This window comes from Symphalangus syndactylus, chromosome 4 (assembly GCF_028878055.3).
Source record: "Symphalangus syndactylus isolate Jambi chromosome 4, NHGRI_mSymSyn1-v2.1_pri, whole genome shotgun sequence".
NCBI lineage: Eukaryota > Metazoa > Chordata > Mammalia > Primates > Hylobatidae > Symphalangus > Symphalangus syndactylus.
The window spans coordinates 21913107-21933272 of NC_072426.2; the positions used below are offsets into that span (position 1 = coordinate 21913107).

At 33.9% G+C, this 20166-nt stretch overlaps 1 protein-coding gene across 11 annotated transcripts in view; it reads right to left on the reverse strand.

The window, feature by feature from the left end:
• Positions 1-337: 337 nt before the first annotated feature.
• Positions 338-20166, reverse strand: part of PCGF5 (polycomb group ring finger 5) — a 124395-nt gene continuing 104566 nt past the window's right edge. For 7 of the 11 annotated variants that reach the window (XM_055274233.2, XM_055274231.2, XM_063637865.1 and 4 more), the window contains 2 exons: positions 12952-13011; positions 338-6303 (listed from right to left, as the gene is read on the reverse strand). In XM_055274233.2, coding sequence (XP_055130208.1) covers positions 6256-6303; positions 12952-13011 — 108 coding nt within the window. In that variant the 3' untranslated portion in view covers positions 338-6255. The remainder of the gene's footprint in view (positions 6304-12951; positions 13012-20166) is intronic. The other 4 variants (XM_055274234.2, XM_063637870.1, XM_063637869.1 and 1 more) reach the window with 1 other exon arrangement.

Consider the following 20166-nt stretch of genomic DNA (forward strand, 5'->3'; position numbering starts at 1 on the left):
ATTGATTCCGTTTTTGAAGCATTCATACTAGCAATGTCCCTTAAATAAGATAATTAGTAATTAGATTCCTAATTACTTTCAAAAGGATTTTTGGAGTTGATTAATCTAACAAAACAAAAAATTCTTCAAGGGTGTGTGTGTGTATACACCTTAAGTAGTATTTGAGGGACAGCGTGCCATTTTAAAATAAATAGCTGAATAATCCTTAGAAAATATTTATGATCTCAAATACTCAATAAATTTCAATAAAATTTGCTACAGGACTAGTACTTAAAGGAGATACATTTAATGAAGGCTGCAATCTACAGCGACTAATATTAAAGATGACAAACAATAATAAATTATGCAATTTAATTTTTAATAACAAAGATACTGTATTTTAACATGGTGAAATATACTTGGCTAAGTCCAGATTAAAAAAAAAAAAGTATCTAGCCCAACAGTACAATCATACAGCTTTGTACAGAACATTCCATAGATCAACAGAAAATACATTTGAGCACAAAAATAAAAAATATTTAAAGAGAATCTCTAAGCAGCATTTTATTTCTGCAAAAGACATATCTTGTACTGATTAAATATCTACAAGTGCTTTTCCTTTACAAAAATACATATATTCTTAATAGACTAAGTCATTAACAATGACCTGGTAATTCTTTCACTTCAATTTGAATGATTTATAAGCTAAATCTTACAACCACAAAAAGGTTTTTATTTGTATTAAGATGTTACCACTTTTGACAAAAAGCTTAAAATATTTTATATTTCAAAGGAAAATTAGCAACATAACTTTACAATATATTCTATGATATTTTGATTGCGAGGGCTACTCTATTTAAAACTGGTGATCTCTGTTGTGCTGCTCAGATGCAGGAAAGCAGCAGAACCCTGGTACTCCCCCAACAAGCTCCTGTCGTGGACCACAGCTTCATAAGGACACTTAGGCCCCCACCCCCACTCTAAAAAATACAACAAAAGAAAACCGACCCCAAACAATGCTAGGCTGATCCCATTACATTTTTAATGTGTAGAACTCCTGCTCCAGTGGACTGATGTGCAGAGGATGGATAAATAAATTTGTTGACTATCTCTCCATCACCCCGAAATATTTAATCTTCATTTGCACTAGATGAGTTTCTTATTCCATGAAGCTCCATAAGATGGAAGAAAACTAGACTCAGTATTTAACATATCTGTTTCACTTGATTCTAGATTTAAAATTATTAAAATTAAAAATCTCTGAAAAATCAGTCTCAGTTTGGAATTATAGAAAAAGGGGCATAGCGAGTATACAGACACATTTGAACAAGTATTTAAAATAATTATTTTTAATTTTATAACTTTCTGAAAGGAAGTGCTCGAGCATTTTAATTTTATTTGAAAATATAAGGAAAGCAAGTAAACATTATTTATGAAAACTGTATTACACTAGGAAGAGAATTACTTAAATTATTGGAAAAACATCACTGCAGTAAAAACTATTGAACACTGTATTGTACATTTAAGTACATTTGAATGAACTTTCAGTCTGATGTTTTCCATCAAAATGCTACTCAACTAGGTTTGTCAGGTAAATCCAGAAACAGTTATTGTGTGCCTTGAAAGGGTTTGAGTCTCTGGTGTATTTAATATTTTTCACTTTTTCATAAACCAGATCTAGCAGACATGTTCCTTATTTTTACCCAAACTGTGGGAATATATATTACAAAATATTGATAATTGCATTTCAAGTTTTGTGTTTCTAATCCAGAAAATTAAAGTTATGGCAAACTCATTCACTTTTGAAGTTCCTACTACCAACCAATATCTTATTAGTATAAAGTTTAGCTTTCTGGAAAATTCCTTATGATAAACCAGAGTATGTAATAGAGTGTGCATCCATTTTCACCCTATCCAAGGAGATTTACCGAGTGACCTATCAGAAAGACTCCATAAGATGAGTTTTACCTTTAAGGTAGCCCATAGCATGAATTCCCAAGGAGAAACGGTACAAGGGGGATACGGAACTTCCTCTTGATGTACATGCTTGTTCTGTGACCCATTTTGTCAAAGTTGGCTGTATGGCTAAATTCTAATAACAATAAACTAAGTGCTGAGAAACAAGACCAAGAGTTGCATTTTTTTGGAGACGGAGTCTCGCTCTGTCACCCAGGCTGGAGTGCAGTGGTGTAATCGTGGCTCACTGCAACCTCCGCCTCCTGGGTTCAAGAGATTCTCCTGCCTCAGCCTCCCATGTAGCTGGGATTACAGGCGTGTGCCACCACACCTGGCTAATTTTTGTATTTTTAGTAGAGATGGGGTTTCACCATGTTGACCAGCTGGTCTCAAACTCCTGACCTCAAGTGATCCACCTGCCTTGGCCTCCCAAAGTGCTGGGATCACAGGCATGAGCCACTGTGCCCGGCCTAGAGTTGCTTTTTAAGGGGAAAAAAACCACAGGCCCTTATGAAATATTTTGAATATAGAGAAAGCACTTACTTATATAAATCCCATAGAATGAACTCTTTTCTATACAAGTAAGTGTGTTGGCACTTTTACCAAAGTCTGCCTTTAATAAAATTTCTCATATTGTGACGAATACAGGAGCTAAATCTAAGTTTAATTTTAGTTTACACTGCCTCCATGAAATAAAAAGCCTCTCAAATTAAAAATCTGAACTTTCTTTTCAAAGTATGTATTTCTCTCACTTTTCATGCAGAGGAAGGCTATTTGTTGTGTTTACCTCTTTCTCATCTTTGAGGATTTCCTAAGATCTGTTAGATGATGCTGAAAAACAATGAACATATTTGAAAGGAAGTGTGTTCTGATTATTGCAAGAAAAGCCTGAATTTGACTGATCTCACCAAGAAAATTCAGTTTAAAGCCTTTCTTTGGTGATATTTTAGCAATTAATCAAGGTTATTGCCTAACTATATAAAATTAAATTGCAATCTAAAAATTTCCAACCTCCAAACTGTTAAAACCGTCTCTCCAACATGGTTATTAATTACTGTAAAATGTCTTTGGTGATATCTATATTCTTATGAAAATCTTCCAAAAAAATTAACTTACAAGAGCCTATTTAGATATGAAACCATTCATAAGAGACAGGTACAGATAACTCAAACTTTATGCAGTAAATTTAAAACAGAAATGCACTTTAGTAATGAGGCACTTTCTCTTAAATATTTCAGTAAAGCTAAACAGTTCACAATATTATATAACACACTTTTTTCCTTAATCAGTTTAAATTTAGATTACATTTGAGTGTGTAATGTAGTTGAGCAAAGTCATTACGTTTATAAAATGTGGCACATTACTATGGGATAGATGCTTGATGTATAAAGAAATAATATACTCCTCTAAGAGTAGTTAAAAGGCATTACCCAAGTTACCTGTACTCCAGACTGAGTATTACCTCATCAATGAGCACTTTAGTTTATTTTTTCTTACTTTGTAAAGGTGTTTTGGTAATCTAGAGAAAAGACCATACATATTTTGATTTCTCTATTAACTGATGTGATTACTTCAATTAAAGCAATGTTTATAAACCACAGTCATTCTTTATATCTAAGTTCCCTTGACACTTTTACACTTATAATTTCTAAGGCAGATAAAAGAGATAACAAAATCTTTTATGGAAGTAAAGGTCTTTCAGTTTATTGCTTAAGAAACAACAGATTAAAGGAAACTTTTAGTTTTAGTCTCTGATGTTACAGATTCAGATAATTCCTATAGGTTATTTATATAAAGAATTCATTTTATAAGCACCCTAAATTTATAAAGCTAACCACAAAAGTTGCCTGTACATTTTTTCTATACCTAGTTTCTTGCAAATTCTACAATCTGACTTAAGGGATAATTAACGGGGAATACAGTGTATTACTAGACATGAAAGTAGTCCTATCCTTAGAAAGCTGTAGTTGAATATACCAAAATAAGTCAGTTGAAGAAATCTGTGATTCTAGTAGTATAGGACCATCAAAAAAATGTGTACCTTTCTCCAAACAACAATTGATGCCTTTCTTTATGTAAGCTTTTCACGTGTTTTGGCACATATTCCATTGCATTTCAATAAAAATGTTAATGCATTATCAGTAAACAAAAGAATTCTATATACAACTATTCTCAGTTTCATAATTGCTTCCTATATATTTCCTTGGAAAATAGTGAAATTACATGACAAGGCAACCGGCCAAATTTAAAGAGATTTTGTAGATAAAATTTATTTATGGCCATTAAGTTTTGGCTGGGGGGCCAAAACATCAAAGTCTCACTTGTGATTTTTAAAACGCACTCTTAATTCATTTTGAGTTAATTAAAATTCTATTTGCAAAACACTATTTTAATCACTGACCTAGGTGTGACAAATTTATAATAATTTGTAAAAGTTCTTAGGGATGTCTGGGAACTGAGTTTCACAGCATAGAAAAATAATTTCTGTAGCTAGATAGTAAATTCAGTTTTTTCAGCCATTTATAGTTAATGAAAATCTGCCTTTTAAATTCTGCTTGTGAGCCATTCCAAGAACAAAAACAATCTAACAAAACAAAGTTAAAGTATTGCCATAACCTTTTTCCCCAAAGTTAGAGCAACAGAAAAATTTAATAGACTTTTTGACTCAAAAAAGATAGAAGGAAAAGATAATTATGAAGTTTCAGCCTTTTACATAGTGAAATATATTAAGATTTAGCTGTATTTTGTATGTTTGCTAGAGTTGTACAATATCTTACTTCTAAGAATCATTTTGAAATTCAGAAGGCATTGATTTCTGATACATTTTACTGGAAAATGTGACACATTTACCACATATGCAGTATAAAAACTAAATGTGTGTAACACACAGATTGTGCTCATGTCATATTTCTCAAATATTTTTCCTAACTTTCAAGATTTTTTCCTAAGTTTCAAAGGTTAGCTTGTTTCAAAGCAATTTCCAAGTAAGGTTTTTGAAAACTGTAAATATTAAAAGATTTAAAATGACAGTTTTCATATAATTTAAGGTAACAAGACTTTCTTTGACTTGCAGACTAATCCTAAAATGAATGGAAGACTTAACAAAACTGCAAAATACAAGACATTTTGTATTTCTGATCTTAACGAACTCATGTATAAAATAATAATCTTCTCATTTCCCCAATTACTACAGGATTTAAAATAAAATACACTTAACCTATTAATTTTGGTTAGCATAGTTCTATACTGCATTTATTCTATTTTATGCACATAGTTTGGAAATGTGAAAGGTAACTAACAGTTTTAATCTACAACTGTTTTGAGACTTTTGAAATCTATAAAATAGCTAATGTTATGTGCTCTAAAAATCCTAATATTTAAAATCATCATAACCCTCTGCATGCCACAATGACATATACCTAAGGCCAACTTAAAAAGAGAAATAATGCACTCATTAAATGACAGCAACAATGTAACGATACATGAAATGGGCTATACAATGACGTTTCATGAAGCAGCACCTGCTTGTCATAAGGCATTATGAAAGAAGATTAACCTTACTTACACATTAATTTTATCAGAAGTAAATGTGATCAGCTGCCAACATTTTGAATGGTTGGGAATCTAACTTCAGTTCAAGAGGTCACATACATTTTCAATCTGGAGGGCTAACATGCCTTCCTTGTGCAATTGGTAGACTACACGGACAGATGCTTAGAATGTCTACAATTATGTTGTGCTCTAATGTTACAGAATAATTGGAATTCTTGGCAAAAGGACTTGCACACTCAAGAATGAATTTTTTTCACACAAAAAGCTTACCAAGAACAAGACAGTGGCTCAAAAACCACTTCTCTAAATATATTTCCATACAAAATAATTTCAAGATATAATTATTAGTTTCTTGTACAGTACGCTATTTAAACAAGAATAAAAGAGTAAGTATGTGAAAACTGCAACACCACAAAAATTGAGCCATTTTACTAGTGTAATTAAACATTAGAACAATTTTGGAACAGGCAAGCAAAATATTCAGAAGGCTGAATCATGGCGGCACAGCTAACTGATTTTTACCATGACTTGCACACTTTGAGACAACACAAATACCTTATGCAGATGGTTCGGTAGCAGAATGGCACTTGGTTTGCTCCTAATAGAAACAACATGAATGCAACTGACAATTTAGAGATAGACAATGGCCTTATTTGCATGCTGAAAATCTGGTTTGTTCCTCTAGTCCACACACCATTAACTGTGCAATCTGTTGACGAGTAAACAAATAGTGCAGGATTCATCTCAGTGAGGTCTGGGCCCCTTGGTCTAACCGAAATCAATTCTTGGTCGATACTGCAATACCATAGGGTATGACTACAAAATAAAGACAGATAATGAATAAGACTTATTTGGATAAAAACGATACAGTTTATATACAAAATATTTAAAAAATTTGGAGTTATAATTTACAATATTTCCTGGTACTAGTGATTACAACAGTTAAAATTTGAGTTACCATTAAAACTCTATTTCTTTTGATTGCCATTATTTTTCTAGAATCAGTCAAGTTTTCAATAATATGCAGCAGAGGTCAAGTTCAAAGTCCTACAGACATCATACAGGTTGTATATATGACTCGTACTAGCACAACACTTAGGAGAGGCAAGAACTGGGAAGGACTGAAAGTTACATACCCCGCTTATAGGCATTCAATTAGTAACCCTATGAGGCGAACAAGACAAATCAGCAGCCTGGATTCCACTACAGCTTAGGCTGGTGAGAGCCCACTAAATCACAAATCAATGAAGAGACCCCCTCTGCTAGGAACCTGTAAAACTGGAGTAGTGTTCACAAATCATATTTCTTATAAGTTTGACACATTTTTTTTAATTTAAAATTTATTTTAATGATCCTTTAAAAATATTGAAAAAGTAGATGATTGTTACATGAAACATTTAGGTCACTATCTCCTTTCAACAGTTGATACTAATAAACATTTGGATTTGACTATTACATAAAATAACTGAATGGGTCATATTGTTTTTCATGTCACTATGTAGAAAAGGTATCATATATCTGGCTATCATACAGAACTAGAGAGGAAGCAGCTTCTTTGGGATAAAGGCATATAGCATATGCCACGCTACCTCTGCGTTTGTTTTTACCCTGTACCATATCTTGTAGAACCAAAACATCAGTGGTTTTCCTTTTCTTAAAGCTGCAGATACCCCCTCTTGAAATTTGAGGAGCTACTTTTATGGAATCAAGAAGGGGCTGAGATGGTCACTGACTAATGTTTCTCCATCTTGGTATACATGAATATAAAAATACCGTATAGAGAACTTTGTATTCTTTCATATAGATAAAAGGGCTAGACTGAGATTTAACAATCCTGAAAATGACCATTTCAGTGTTTACTATAGCTATGCTACACATTGGGAAGACTCAGTGTTGGAATCTGTAACCATTCAGCTCAGGATGGAACTAGAGGGCAGGAATACAAATGCTCTAGGTCTTGCTCTCCCAGGTGAAGTACAGCAGATGCTACTACAGCTGTCTAAGAGCTGGAGTAAAAGTCTCAGACAGTCTCTGAGGGTTTCCAGGGTCTAAAACTTCTAAAACTGTTCTGGTTTTATTTGTTTTTATTTTAAACTTTATTTAGTTCCCCCTGAATCAGAATACCTGGAAGGGAGCAAGACACAGATATCTCCATTTTACTAAACTCTGGATGTTTCTGAAGCCCAGCAAGATTCTGAGATGACCAATATCTTTCCATTCTGTCTCACCCAACCCACAGCTTGCCCTTCACTATAATAACTGCTCTAGTTTTGCATTTGATTCCTGATTCTATTGAATCTGCACACTTTCTGCAAATACATAAGCCACTCATTTTAGAATGCATTCATCATATATAGAAGTATCCATTAATTCTACTAGGGATAAAGGTACAGAGGGAAGTAAAATGGCTTGACTGGCAATGCTTGGGATTTTCTGTTTTGGGCTGAAAATGATTTTGTTTTCTCCTCCAAGTAGCCATTTGTTGTGTGTTCTATAAGAACATATGAAGTTTAATAATTTTATTGAAATGTGTCACAACACTGAAAATTGTAAAGATATATTTTAAGTTCTATTTGTGTTTTGGTTTTTTGAAATAAAATGGCACCACACTAACAATAATGAAATATGGCATATAATTACCTCTTAGTGTTAAGTGACTGCACTAAATAGACCTACATTTCAGTTTCTAGTCCTCAAGGCTCATTATGTAATAAAAATAAAGAACAGATACTTTCAGAGAATATACTTCAAATAATTTTAGAAAATGATAAAACTGTCTTTGATGTACTTTTTTCCTTAAAGAATGAATTATTTTTGTCAAAACTTGTTTTTAGTGTGGATTTGGAAAATACAGAATGGTATCAAGAAAAAAAGGAAAAATATTTAAATCCTACCATCCAAAGATAACTACCATAATAATTTTAGTGTATATTCCTCTACTCATTTTATCTACATTCATTTTTTTTCCAAAACTGGAATCATGCTAAACATATTATTTAGTATCACTTAAATTTTTTATCCATTTAGCAATTCCACAAACCTATTTCCATACCATTTGGTACGGTCCTACATAATTTTTAACAGCTGTATATTATGCTGTTATAGAAATGAACTGTGAGTTATCAGTAAGTCTCCTTTTGCTGTACATTTGAGTTTAGTCCTTTTTTCCTTTGCTATTATAACTTAATCTTAACCCACTGATCTATTTCTTTTGCCCCAGGATAGATTCCTAAAAGTGGAACTGCTAGTTCAAACAGCATACATATTTTAAAGGGCTTTTTGATAAATACTTTTACACTGGTCTTCAAGAAGGTAGTTCTGGCTGTGCGCAGTGGCTCACATCTATAATTCCAGCACTTTGGGAGGCCGAGGCGGGCGGATCACGAGGTCAAGAGATCAAGAACATCCTGGCTAACATGGTAAAACCCCGCCTCTACTAAAAATACAAAAAAAAAAAAAAAAAAAAAATTAGCCGGGCATGGTGGCGCATGCCTGTAATTCCAGCTACTAAGGAGGCTGAGGCAGGAGAATCACTTGAACCTGGGAGACGGAGGCTGCAGTGAGCCAAGATCGCGCCACTGCATTCCAGCCTGGCAACAGAGTGAGACTCCATCTCAAAAAAAAAAAAAAAAAAAAAATGTAGCTTTATTTTTCTACATTTTTAAAAGAAATTTGAATGCCCATTCCTCTCTAGCTTCATCAATAATGAGTACTACCTTTTCCCACCTCTTAATTTGGCAATTTAATAAGCATAAGATAGTATTTTTTTTCATTTCTTGACTTCTAAGAAAGTTAATCATTTTTATATGTTTATTAGCCCATTGTGTTTCCTTCTTGTGTATCTTGCCTGATCATGTCCTTTGCTCATTTTTATGAAAAGCTGAGCTTTTTCTTACATATCTGTATGAATTCTTTATATATTAATATTAAACCTTTTTCTATCATACATTGCAAATATATTTTATGATATTTTTGCCATGTGCTTTTAATATTAATAGTCAATTCAATTTTTTTTAGGTACAATGTGAAAGGCCATCCCCACTCTGAGATCAGTTCTTCAACTATATTTTCTTCTTGATCTTTTATAGTATCATTTAAAATATTTACCATTTTGAGCCATCATAAACCTATACTGATATAAAAAGTGAGGTAGAATTGAATTCCCCACCCACAGTCTCAGTATAATTAATTGAAAATAAGCCCTACTAGATGTGTACCCTACATTACATTCCTGAGTACACTATTACCAATCAGCCCCCTCTGCACTGTCATGCTCCAGCCCCACTGGCCTCCTTGCAATTCTCAAATAACCAGACATAATCAATTCTCAGGGCCTTTGCAGTGTGTTCCCTCAGCCTTCAGTGCTCTACCTCAGATATTCACATGGCAAAGTCTCTCAATTTCTTTTGATCAACAATCCACCACCTCAAAGAGGGCTTCTCTTGGCTATCTTATCAAAACTATTCGATTTATCTATTTTACTTTTTCTTCTAACACTATAAGTTTTAACCTGTTTATTTTTTGTCTGTTACCATCATTAGTGTAAGTTCCATGAAAGAAAAGATTTGTGTTCATTTTTACTTCTGTTAACTCAAAGGCCTAGAAGACTGCCCAATGCGTAAGACTCAATAGATATTTGTTAAATTAATCATTTTACTGCATTAATTTGAAATACCCTCTTTACAGACTCATACATACTAGGGTCTGTTGCTGAGCTATTCTTTTTATTCATATGTCTATGTTTAAGGCAAGACCTTATTTTAATTACTTCAGCTTTAAAATATGCTTTAGTATGTGGTAGTACACATTCCCTCTCATTACTCATGTAAAAACATGATTGATCAGAAGCACCTGTTGATATTTCCTTATGAGCTTTAGAATGACTGACTTTGTCAAGTTAAACAAAGATCTGGTAAAAGTGTGTTTGGAATTACACTTAACTTTATAATTTAATTGTGGGATGAACTGGCATCTCTATAAAATGCAATGTACTATTATACATATATATATATACATACATAGATTAATAAGGAGATGAGAAGAGGAAGAGAGGGGAAGAGGAGGCAAAAAATGTGGCAAAATGTTAATTGATGAATCTAGGTAATCGTAAAGAATATTCCTTTGTATAATTATTTCAATTTTCTGTTGTTTTGAAAGACTTTTCAATAGGAAAACATCAGGACTTCACACTGAACTTTATCAAACACCTTTTCAGTATCTACTGATGATTTTTAACCTAGAGTATATATGTATAAAATATATGTATATTATATATATATATATATTTAATCCCCTTCTCCCAATATTGTCATTCCTTCATTTCTGATAAAAATGATATTAGGCCTTGGTGTACTATTATATTACTATATTAGTGCATTATTTATCATCTATTTATATTCAAAATGAGATTTGGTACCAGTTTTCTAATTGTGGGTTCTCTGTCAGTTTTTGCTATTAAGAATGGCAAAGTGGAAGGATTCCACCTTTTCTAATGATTAACAATAGATACAGCATAGGAATGATATATTCCTTGAAAATTAGAGAGAATTCTGAACATAAAACCATTTAGGTATCCTTTCAGGAAGTTAAGCGTGCATCCTATTAGCTACAAGTTCAATTTCCTTACAGGACTATTAATGAAGACTATTAATGAGCCATTAATGAGGTGTTGAAGGAAGAAAAGGAAATTTGTATGGATTTAGAAATTTGGTCTCACTCCAGTTTTTCTCTAATACTTTGGATCATGGTTTAAGGACATCTTCATTTCTAAGGAAATACATAGGCATCAACACCAAGAGTAAAAGCAGAAAGCCACATATTGCACAGGTTATAGCTACAGGCAGTGTTATCGTTACAATTCAGCATTCCCAAATCAGCCATGAGGCTAAAGCAGCTGAAACATCTCTACACCTCGGATATACACAAATCTCACCAGCTCGGTTAAATTATTTACCCCAGACCCTTATCTGCATAAAGAGAAGAATGATCTTTCTCCCTCAGACTTGGCCTTCAGAGATGCTAAATTTACTTACTAGATTGCTGAAAAGGTAGGACTTAAAGAGTATGTATCAAAAAGCACACATTTTAATGAAGGCATGAGAATTCCCATATCATGGCACTGACAAAAGGCTGAAGAAAATTCTAGATAAGCTGCTAATTAAACATTTTCAATTAGCAATTTCAAGTGATTCTTTTAATGCCTAACATACATTCATTTGTCCCAACTCTAAAACTGTAACACTGGAGGTAAGTATGCCAGTTAAGTTTGTTGTATAATTACAATTATCCTTTCTCCCTGGCTCCAAGGAAATAAAGATGAAGACTACTTTAATTACTGAAATAAAAGAATGATGGATTTTATTATTTTATTATTTATTTGTCTGAGACAGAGTCTTGCTCTGTCACCCAGGCTGGAGTGCAGTGGCACAATCTCAGTTCACTGCAACCTCCATTTCCTGGGCTCAAGTGACCCTCCTGCCTCAACCTCCTTAGTAGCTGGGACTACAGGGGTGTGCCACCACACCCAGCTAATTTTTGTACTTTTTGTAGAGACAGGGTTTCACCATGTTGTCAAGGCTGGTCTCAAACTCCTGGACTCAAGAGATCTGCCCGCCTCTGCCTCCCAAAATGCTGAGATTACTGAGGTGAGCCACCGTGTCTGGCCTAAAATTTATTGAAAAAAATTTTTTTTTGTCCTGCTATATTGCCCAGACTGGTCTCGAATTCCTGGCCTCAAGCAATCCTATAACCTCAGCCTCCTAAAGCACTGGGATTAACAGGCATGAGCCACCATGCCTGGCCCAACAATGGATATTTTAAAGAAATGGTATGATTAATTCACAGGGTTAAGGCTGATCATCAATCATGTCTGTACCCAACAATAATCTTTACTATACCTTGTCTGTTTCCCAAATTTTTAAAATGTATATTTATCAGATAAACTTTCCTCAGACACATGTTCAACTTTTCTTAGTGCATTATTAAATTAGCTCACTATCATTTTTAAAGAGGTAACTCAAGTAAAGTACTAGGGAAGGGCTAATAAGCAAGCTCATAATTAGAATCAGCTGTTGCTGTTATTTAGCTTCACCTAATGTGGCATTTTATATTTCACGTGTGGTTGAATGATTCACTGAAAAATAACATTCATACAAAGAAAGTAACGTCTCAAAATCCAATATGGAGTAGAGATTTCTCAAGGACTGAAAGTAGTAATTATTAAAAATTCCTGATTCATAAATAATAGCCTTAACATTTCTAATTTTTAGTTCAGTAAAATTAAATAGATAATTCAGGAGAACTAAAATAATGGGAAATCTTGGGTATATAAGTTGAAAAGATAAGTTTTTGTAGCTCCAGTAACAGTTTTACAAAGTTAAATGTCTTAGGAATTGAGTTTGGGATGAACGTGCTCACCGCCATGGTGTCATGATGGTCATATGTACAGTCGTGAGTGCCTCTTACCTGATACAAAGGGCCATCCTGAGAGCAGACTTGCGAAGCTGAGCAGTTCAGACACCGAAACTGCGGAGGAGATGAACTCATCAGATAAGAGGCATCCACAACTGGACACATATTTAAAATTGATTATTTAAAATAGTTTAACGTCAAACACAAGAGTCAACATGATTAATGGTAAATAAACACTTTCCAAAAAAATGGTGGTTGTTTTTGAAAAAAAGATTTTAATAACTTAGTAACTGGTAAAATTTAGCTTGAAGTAATTTTAGCATCTAGATATGAGTTTTGTTTAATATTCTGCAAATGCAAAAATGGTGGCCTCTCCTTTCCATATCCTTTACAAATACTATTTCCTGGGAAAACCTCACTTCTTGCATACACGAGGGACATCCTCTTTCTTCTATCCCTTCCTCTGATCACTCTCTCCTAGATCTCTTCTTCAACTTCCCCTGAAAGTAATACTGTTCAAGGAAATCAGAGCTCTGAGAGGGACATGGAACTCTGCTCAAACTATAAGTCATCTATTTTCTGTTGTATAGTAGGTTCTTCATATTGCTTTATATTGCTGATTATATTAGCATTAGATTTTATATATATACATATTAGATTATATATATATATATATATATATATATATATATATATATATAGCATTAGATCTATATTTTAGTCACATTTGTGGTCTTAATAGCTCAGGCCCAGAACTGGCATACATCGGCCATCAGATGTTTTATGAGTAAAGCAATGAGTGAACACACTTTAAAACTATTGAGTAGATTCATTTGTAAACCTACTATTTTAAAACAGTTTATTCACATTTAAAAAAATCATTCCCAAATCCTAATTCTTAAATACTATGCTAAACTCTTATTAAATATAATTTTAATTGTAATTGGACTATAAAACATAAAATGTACGCTTTAAAATTATGCATATATGAATTCAACATTGCATACTTTTCAAAATGGAAAAAATTAAATACATAAAAAATATAAGATACAAATTAACCAGGGTATTTCTAACATAGCAAAGTAGGTTTTTAAAAGATATACTTTGAAAGATTTAAATAAGCATTGATTAAAACAAATATATTTGTAGCCTTTTAAATAAAATTTAAGGAATTTTCTATTTTCCCAAAATACTTTAGTAATTTTTTTCTCTAGCAGTCAGTCCTTGGTTTTGGGTACAGTGTACATCAACATGCTGTAAGGCGGGCTCAGCTCGGCTCTCCTTTAGCAACCTTCTCCTTTCTCTCTGAAGAGTCCCCAAGCTCTGGTCTATCAGACTTTGCGTAACATTGAAAATCCTAAACAGGGTCAACAAGAGTAAGCTGGAAAGTGGCAATTTCACTAAGTGATTCTTTTTTTTTTTCTATTGATCTCTTTGGTATCAGTCAAGATGTATATACTTGTTTTTCTTACAATTGTCTACTAATGCAAATAAAGCAAAGGAAGACAAGCATGGTGTAGTAACTTTATGTGCCGGACTGGCAGAGGTTGCTGGAAGAGACAAAACTAAATCAGGATGAGCTGGGAAAAGGGGGCTGTACTGAGAAGTACCCAAGAAAAGGTGAGCAGGAAGAACGTGAGTCCACGATGAAAGCTAAGGCTGGATAGAGATATTGACAATAAGCTCTCAGGGATGAAACTAAGTGAAGGAGGAGAGAATTATAATCATAATAAATGTTAATATGCATAAGCTATTAATAAAATAACATCTATCACGTCAGACACTCTGCTAAACACTTTAGTATATAATATTTCATTAATTTTTAGTTTTACCCAAATTTGAAAGAATCAAAAAACTGAGGCAAAACCAGGAAGCAGGACACAACTGGAAGAAAATAGCTGTAACACATAACAGCAAAAGATTCATATTCAGAACACATAAAGAGATCCTAGAAGTCATTAACAAAAAGACAAACATGATGAAAAACAACCAAGGGAATGAATATGATAGGCAAGTTCACAGAAGAAATATAAAATAGATGATATGCAGTGTTGGGGAGGATGTCAGAAAATGGGCACTCTCATACATTATTGGTATGATTATAGATTTCAAATAATATCCACTAAAACCTTTTCAGAGGACAATTTGTATCTATCAAAATTTAAAACATGCATACTCTGTTGGAAATCTACTTCTAAGAATCTAACCAATGGATATGCTTGCATATGTGTAGTAGGCACCGGAACACCTTGTTTGTAATGTCAAAAAATTTGAAAAAAATATGTGTCCATCAAAGGAGTGTGTTAATCAAATTATGCTACAGCCACAAAAGGAATACTATTAATGTATTAAAAATTGTTTCAAAGTTTACTGATTCTGCACAAGACACATTATCAAATTTTAAATAAGTTGTAAAACAACACATATGATTCCATTTATGTTTCAAAAAATGTGATGACCCCTGGGTATGAATATTGTGAAGAAAGTCCAAGTATTTGATGGATGACAGATCAGATGATATGACATAAGTCTCTTCCAAACTGAGATCTGACTCTGTAATTCTGCATCCTCAGTTTATAGATGTGGAAACTACAGGGAAAGTCAGTAGTCACAGATCACATCTCCTGAAACACTATTACTCAAAGGATGGTCCAAAGACCAGATGCATTAGCATCTCCTGGGAGTTTGCTGGAAATATAGTATCTTGAGTCTTATTCCCAGACCTACTGAGTCAGAATCTGTATTTTATCAAGATCCTCAGATGATTTAAATTTGCATTAAAGATCAAGAAGCATGCTTTTTTCCCTTTTTTCTCCCACTAATAAGAAAAAGATTAATGCCAAGCTTGAGTATAGAAACTTGAGGTGGCAATACTGATATGAACTGAAAAAATTTTAAGAGCTAAGTCTGACCAGCTGTTTGTTTTGATTCCTAAAGATAAAAATCTTTCAAAAATGCATCACAATGGAGACAAGGGTCTAGAGAGGGCAGGGACCATAGAAAACAGGCTTAGCCTAAAGTGGAACTGCCCCAAGATAAAGGAGAGCAGTGGCACAGAATACGTACGGTGCAGGTGAAATACCCCACTATACTTGAGAAATTGAGGCAAAATCAATTATCCTGAGATTCTTCCTAAGAGGCTAGAAGCAGAGCAAGGTAAAGGGGTAATCTGAATATGGAGTACCCTTTTCGGAGATGAAAGACCCCAGGGGGGCAGAGAATAGTATCCAATATAAGGAGGAAAGAAAATGACAGATCTACTCACAGTGTGTAGAATAGATGAGGAGACACCCCATAGTACCAAATAGAATAAAAAACCCGCAAAGATGCCAATTCCAGCCAAATCAATCTAGAAATATAACCCAATGCCAGTCGCAATCCTATTCTAAAGCTCATCTGGAAGAATAAATGGGTAAAACTAGTCAACACAATTTTCAAAAGAATAATTGGGGATTTTTCCCTAATAGGTACTAATACACATCATAAAGCAACCTAGAAGGCCCAACTATTTGCCTTATAAAACATGTTTAAACTTCATCCAAATTTATCCCAAAGAAAGTAGACAACTGGAGGGTTTTAGACAGGGGTGTTACGTGGCCAGATCTTTATAAAAGGTAGATGATGTGTAATGCTGGTACAGAGTAAGACCTGCTCACAAGAACAAAACAATGTCTAGGAACACACACACACACACACACACATATGCACACACACACATACACACACATATGCACAGACATGGTGACATCTCAAAACAATAAGGTTAAATATGGATTATTCAATATTCAATACATTGTATTTCTGATTTAAAAACAATCTGAAATAAATTAGAATCTTAACCTCCTGTTTTTGTATAAATAAATTAATCTTGGGTAGCTTAAAATGTTTAATACAAAAAAGCAAAAGACACAAGTAAAAGAACCACATAGTGGTCATTAGTTTAGGAAATAAGCTGACTCCAGCCCAAGGCAGAGCTAGTTAGCCAACAGGTAGACTAATAAGAGCTCTTCAGACATCCTGGCATCTTGCTGGCAGTGGATGATGAAATAAGAAGAGATGTAATCACAACAGTATGCTACAGGAGCTTAATCAAGAAATGATTGTTTTAGTGATACTGCTGCATTCATCCATGTCACTCAACTGTCAGAATTCATCTATTAATATTATAATAATTCATAATTGGAAGCTGAACAAAAATTGAAAATTTAACAGAAAAAAAGGAAGCTGAGATTCAGATAAATAAAAATTATCTTTAGGATATATTTTGCATAACCATTACCTTATAAAAGATAACATTTTCATTCAATTTACTCTTTGAACAAGTATTGATTGAGTATATATGCTGGGCACTGCCCTAGGTGCTGGAGATTTAGCAGTGAACAAACAAAAACCCCTCTCTTCAGATTATATTTTACTTGGAAGACAAACAATAAACATAAATAAGAGGCATAATATGTCAGAGGCGGTATGAAATACTATGGAAAACAATCAGGCATGAAAAGGGAGTAAGAATGCCATCGGGAGAGGGGGTTGTAGTTTTAGAGGAGGTCAGAGGCCTCAATGAGAAGGTGACGTAGAAGAAAATTACTTAAGTGAAGGGGGTAAAGGAAACGAGTTAGGTAGATACCAGGGGAGGTGAGGGCAAGTGGGATGTGGTTGAGAAAACAGGCAAGTGTGGCTGGAGTGCTGTGAGGCCAGGGAGACAGAATAAATGAGGAGGCAGAGTATCTGGGGAAGACTGTATGGGGGCCACATATGTAGGTCTCTAGAAAGATTCTGGATTTTACCTAAATTAAACATTATTGGAGGAATCAGAGAACGGAGTGGGCATGTTCTAACCTGTTTTAAGAGGATCACGCCGGCTGCTGTGTGAGGTGAAGACAGAGGTGGGGCAAGGGTAGTGGCACAGAGCCTTGCTAGGAGAATGGCAATGGTGGGTTGGACCAGTAGCGAAGTGGACGTAGTGAGACACCGCTGGATTCTGAATGTATATTTTGATGGCGAAGGTTACAGAATTTGCTAAGAAAGGATGGATGAAAGAAAAAGGCAGCAATCAGTGCTGACATCAGGGATTTTGGTCTGAGCAACTGGAAAAATGGAGCTACCAACTTAGAACTATTGAGGTTGTGATGACTGAGGGTGAAACAGGTTTGGAGAAGGAAAGCAACTAAAAAACAGGTTTGTCACACCAAGAAATGAAATGGGCTAATATATTACTTTACTGTTGCACTAAATGTAAAAGGTAGTAATTTTTCTGTTTATTGGTTTAGTTTCCACCTGAATGATGAATCATAGCTACTGAACCACTTTTTGAACTTTTATTAAAATATGCCTTAAACAACCAAAAAATTTAAACTATTCACAAATACGTAATCAGAAATGTAATTACAGTAAGGACTGATTTAAATCATAGTCTCTTACTAAAAATGTCTATAAATTAGCTCTTTCATACTTTGACATTAAAATAATGGCAGCTGGGGCAACTTTGGGAGGAGTTCTTGTAAAGAACAAGTGAGCCGCTTGTAGAGGTCGTGCAGTGGATGACCACTTACACCTCTTTAACCTTAAGGCAAGTCTATTCATCACGATGATTTCAGTCACTAAAACACACTGCAATGCCCACTAAACTATCAAAGAAAGCTGAAGTTACATTCAATACAATATTATGTGTAATATCATAATATCTTACTCAACAGTGTTGGGTAAGAAAGAATTTACTACCTGTACAATCTGTACCTGGTACCTGGAACATTTTGGTTGTAAGGATTAACTGAGGGTGATTGATGTATGTACAATCATTTAAAACATTATAAAATGTTACAGAAAGGCAGGTCGTAATTTACCAAATACAAAGGTAGTTAGATTTTTAAAAATATGAGCCACAAACATGTATGATGAGTTCTTCAAGGGCACACACTATTTGGTGGCTGGTATTAGAACGTAATTTTTTCTTCCTGCTTTCCGCTGTTAGCGAAAGCATTCAGTCTCACAAGGAAGGCTTTAACCAGGGCTTTTACTACATCTCAAGCAGGAAAAAAACTTCTGATTTACAAATGTAGGTGCTTCATTTATTATTATATAATATCAAGACATTTCTTCTGCAAAAGAGCCAAATATCTTACCCGTAAGACAATGAGTTTTTGAGGCTTGTTTTATAATAATTCCACAAGTGTTTACATTCAATATAAATATGTTTTGGAAATATTGTAACATGGCAACCCTCATTATATCTGGATTCTATATTTCTTATTCTTGTGTGAGGTCAAATTTCTTAATTTTGTGTTTTTTTATAATTTACATTTTCATGAGAAAATATAATAAATCTAGTTTACAGAATAAATTACACAGAGTATGGCATATTGTATCATAAACACAGAATCTTAGCGTCCAAAAGATAATCTTAGACGTTATCTACTCCAACCTTATAGTCAATCTTAATTCATGTTTATTTATGTACTCAGATTATGAAGATAATTTCTGATAGCATGACTGCTGTATTCCTTAGTGTCATATATCAGTCCTATAATCCCTAGTACCTCAAATTTGCCTAATATCCCATGCTTGAACCTAAGCTATAGTTACTACTATAGAACTTAGTAGAACCTAAGTTACTACTGTATTCCCTAGTCTCATATCTCAGTCTCATATATCAGTCCTACAGAATTAACCAGAATCAAATATATAGTTCAAAATACAAAATTCGCCTTTTGGGCTTTTTGGGTTTTCTTTGGTTTTCTCCTTTGAATCATTTCTCCCATATGCGTAGGGCCTAAGGCACAATAATCTAATTCTAGCATCAGAAAGCACTGCAAACTCACTTACCCTTAAGTCCGAGTTTATATTTTCAACGAAAAGGAGGTACCTGAAAGAAGATTATTTAGATTCTACCCTATGTGTTCCCTCTACCACAACCAAAAATAAACACCCTTATCAACCATTAATCATATTAGTCAGGGGAGAACTTAAGTTTCCCCCACTCCCATTCCAAATACATAAATGTTCCAAAACTTATTGGGTTTAAAAAATAGTCATTTTCTCTGTCTTGGTTAGTAGAGTCCTGAACATATTTAGATAGGGTTTTAATCTCACTTTAAATCTAATACAATCACATTTACCACAGACCTTGATTTTATACATAGGACCAATTTTCAGAGTGCTAGGAGAAACAGTAGCAAGAAAAACCAGTTTCTTCTCCTTCCCAAGCTAGTTTGTCTTTTTTAGTTTCTAATATTGTTAAATTTGAGTAACATAATGGTATATAACTAAATA